Here is a 3,712-nt window from a genome sequence, read left to right as displayed (position 1 = left end):
GCTGTGCAGGTCTCCCCAGCGGATGGCGGCTTTCAGCCGCGGGACTCCTCCGTTGCGAAATCTCCTCCACACAGCAGCGACAGGTGTGTATGTCTGGCGCGCGTGTGATCAAAACTTAAGTCCTTGATGTGTACCCGTTTATTGAGAGAGGTGATTTAAAGTGTTTGATCAGTTAGTAAATAAAAACGTAACAATGACTTGCATTAACGTGAAGTCAGATTAGTGAGAGGTGTTTCATCGAGAGAGAAATCTGTTTGAAATGATCTTAATCTAATATGAATGTTGCTTCATCACTCAATATTTAAAAGGTCTTGAACACCACAACACAAGCTGCTGTTCCAATAGAACCTATGATCACATTGTGCTCAGAGATGAACTGAAACCAATGAGAAAGTGAGAGGACCTAGGATTGAACCCTGTGGTACACCATGTGAAATCACAGACTCACAGAAAAACTTATTTTAAGTTCATGGAGACTACTTACTTTTATTTCAACGTGTGATAAAAGGACAGATTTAATGGTTGAGTTAAACATTTCAACCTGTGGATGTGAATCAAAGGCAGTGCATGTTTTTGCATAATAGTGAAATGTACATACAGTATCATTCAAATGATCAAGCAGGTAAATGACATTACTGTATGATCACAAACTATTGATGTTTGTCAGAGAGAGGCTCCCTCTGGTGGATGTTGGGCAGTATTGTGTTGTCTGTGCTCCTGAGGTTTTTGTACAGAGTGTTGGTGTTTCCTGTCACTGTGGGCGTCACAGCACAGTAGTACACAGCAGAGTCTGTCACTGCAGCAGAGGAGATCTGCAGATCGACTCGTTTCTCTGTTTTGTCAATGTGAGCAGAGAAATCAGATTCAGTGGGATGGATCCCTCCTGCCTCTGTGATGTAGAGCAGGAACTCTGGTCTGGATCTCTGGTATTGTCGGTACCACTGGATATTGTAGATAGTCCCCTCATATTTACATGTCAGGCTGATGTTTCTGCCCTCTGCAACATGTTCTTCACTTCTTTCTGGCTTTATGCTGTTCATGGAGCCCAGGGCTGCAAAATGAGAATTACTCATGTCAGTTAGTCTGCAGGAGATTTTAACATTAAGAGACTCAACGGAGGCTCTTCAATTTCCTGTCATCTTTGATCAGTTTGAGATAAAACATGACCAAATGTCTTCATAGATCACAACGGTTGCTGCCTTACACAATCAAACCTCCAGGTATGAAATCTCTGGCTAATACAGCGGGTTGAATGAGACTTTATCTCTGTTCCAACACTCACCTATGAAGAGAGAGAAGAGTAAACAGAGGTAAAGCAACATGTCTTTGGAGATGTTGAAGTCAAACAGTCAGCAGATGAGTTCTCCTCCTGCAGAAGTGAAGCAGGAAACAGCCTCTCTGCTGCTCAGCCCTTCTCCTCAACATCAGATGATTGTGCTTTTAGTTCCTCAAACATCTCACAGATCATCTCATTGGTTGATATAAACGTCACTGGGCGGGGCCAGAGAATGATGTTTTACTAGTTTCAAGCCATCAAAATACTTTTCTCATATTTAAAACATTTAGTTCTCTTTGTGCTTCTCACTGACACATACATTGAAATGTACAAAAACTTAGCAATTACAATGACGGGGGTTAAGGTGAAGTCAGATTAGTGAGAGGTGTTTCATCGAGAGATAAATCTGCTTAAAAATATCTTAATCTAATCAGAATATTGATTCACACTTTTTATTTAAAAGGTCTTGAACACCACAACACAAGCTGCTGTTCCAATACAACATATTATCACATTGTGCTTAAAGATAAACTGAATCCAATGACAAAGTGAGAGGACCTAGGATTGAACCCTGTGGTACACCACGTGAAATCACAGACTCACAGAAAAACTGAAAAGATCGTATTTTAAGTTCATGGAGACTACTTACTTTTATTTCAGCCTGTGACAAAAGGCCAGATTCACTGACTGAGTTAAACATTTGAACCTGTGGATGTGAATCAAAGACAGTACATGTGTTTGTACGGTAGGGAGCAATTGTTAATAGATTTCAATTTATCAAGCGGGTAAAGTACATTACTGTATCATCACAAACTATTGATGTTTAACAGAGAGAGACTCCCTCAGGTGGATCTTCAGTCAGTCAATCAGAGACAGGCTCTGTATATATCTGAGACCTGTGATATATTGATGAAGAAGAGGATAATAGGGGACCTTTAAGATGGTGTTGGGCAGTTCCTCTGTGACGCTTATTGATCCCCACAACTTAGTGTTCGATATTCTGCGTCTGGACTAGGGCTGCACGGTATTGAAAAAAACTGACATCGCATTCCCCCCCCCCCCCTGCGGTATATATTGCGGTTTTTTTAACCTGTTAAACCCCAAAGTCCCGTCGGGTACTTTACTTTTTTTTTTCACGACAGTGTCTCAGGGGATCGTAATATTTAAGAACCTATTAATGTGTTATACCAGATTAACAGAAATAATCTCAGCTAACTCACGATACAAACCATTTTTACCAAAACAAAACACAAGTCTCATAAGAAGCATCTAAATGACCCCTGAGCGAAAAATGCTAACGCACTTTGGCACAGAACTCAAGATAAAAGTACCCTTATTACTTATCGTAGCTGCACATAGAAGATATCCGATTAAAGCTGAGGTTCCACAGATTATTTAGGTACATAGTATCATCACTGAGTGATCTGAACTCGGACAGGGGAAGCAAACACAGACATCACAACACGTACCTTTACGTCAGAAAGAGATGTCACATGTCAAAATCCAGCAAGGGGGGCCAGAGATATGGAAAATCCACCCAAATGGCCCCAAAAGAGGGTTTTGTTGGTGCTAAATCTGTCTAAAAAGGTCAAATATCACTTGTTTTGCATCAATCTTGATACAGAATGATTGTGATTGCTGGTTTGCTCTGCATGCAGGGGAAGTTCTACACACACCAACACATGAACAAATAAGGAGTGAGAGTGACGCGTAGCCAAAACCGGAAGCTGCATACACTCTGGTGGCTACCATTAGCAGCTAACTTTGTGCTCCGATTTTTAGATAAAAATGGAATTATGGATTATAAACAATTGCTTCAAAGCCACAGAGACGTTAAAAACCTATGGATCAACCGATTCAGCCGCGTTTTTTCTTTCTCGTTTTAATACCATTGAACACGTCTTTTGATCAGATTAACAGCTACGGTGAGACGATCTCCCGTAAAAGGGAAGTGTTGTGATGTCTGTGTTTGCTTCCCCTGTTGCGAGATCGGATCGCTTTGATACTATACTTAAATAATCTGTGGAGTCTCAGCTTTAATCGGATATATTGTATGTGCAGTTTCGATAAGTAATAAGGGTATCTTTATTTTGAATTCTGAGCTAAATGCGTAAGGATTTTTTTTTTTAAATGAATAAAACCGCACGTCCCTGCGGTGTGAATACCGCGCATGCGCATACCGCGGTTATCGCCATGACACGGTATATCGTTCAGCCCTAGTCTGGACTCCAGTATTTGCATCAATTAAATTGTATCGATGATTAACCTTGAAAAAAGTGGTGACAGATAACCCACAAGTACTTATCTTTCTTTACATCGTGTCCTTTCTGCCAGGCCATGACAACATGCACTGTAGGAGCCATGATCAATATTGATTGGTTGGCTTGGGTCACATGGGTATGGGTGGCACTCATTATAATCCTGTTCACCTGTGTG

At 40.9% G+C, this 3,712-nt stretch overlaps 1 gene segment (V, D, J or C); it reads right to left on the bottom strand.

The window, feature by feature from the left end:
- Positions 1-465: 465 nt before the first annotated feature.
- On the bottom strand, positions 466-1,413 carry LOC117553193. The segment is given in 2 exon segments: positions 466-1,051; positions 1,283-1,413. Coding segments are annotated over 2 exon segments (441 nt in total).
- Positions 1,414-3,712: the final 2,299 nt, after the last annotated feature.

The sequence above is a fragment of the Gymnodraco acuticeps genome, unplaced genomic scaffold (assembly GCF_902827175.1).
Source record: "Gymnodraco acuticeps unplaced genomic scaffold, fGymAcu1.1, whole genome shotgun sequence".
In the NCBI taxonomy this organism is placed as follows: Eukaryota; Metazoa; Chordata; class Actinopteri; order Perciformes; family Bathydraconidae; genus Gymnodraco; species Gymnodraco acuticeps.
Note: the sequence above shows the minus strand (reverse complement) of the source record. Positions and strands in the feature narration are given on the sequence as shown.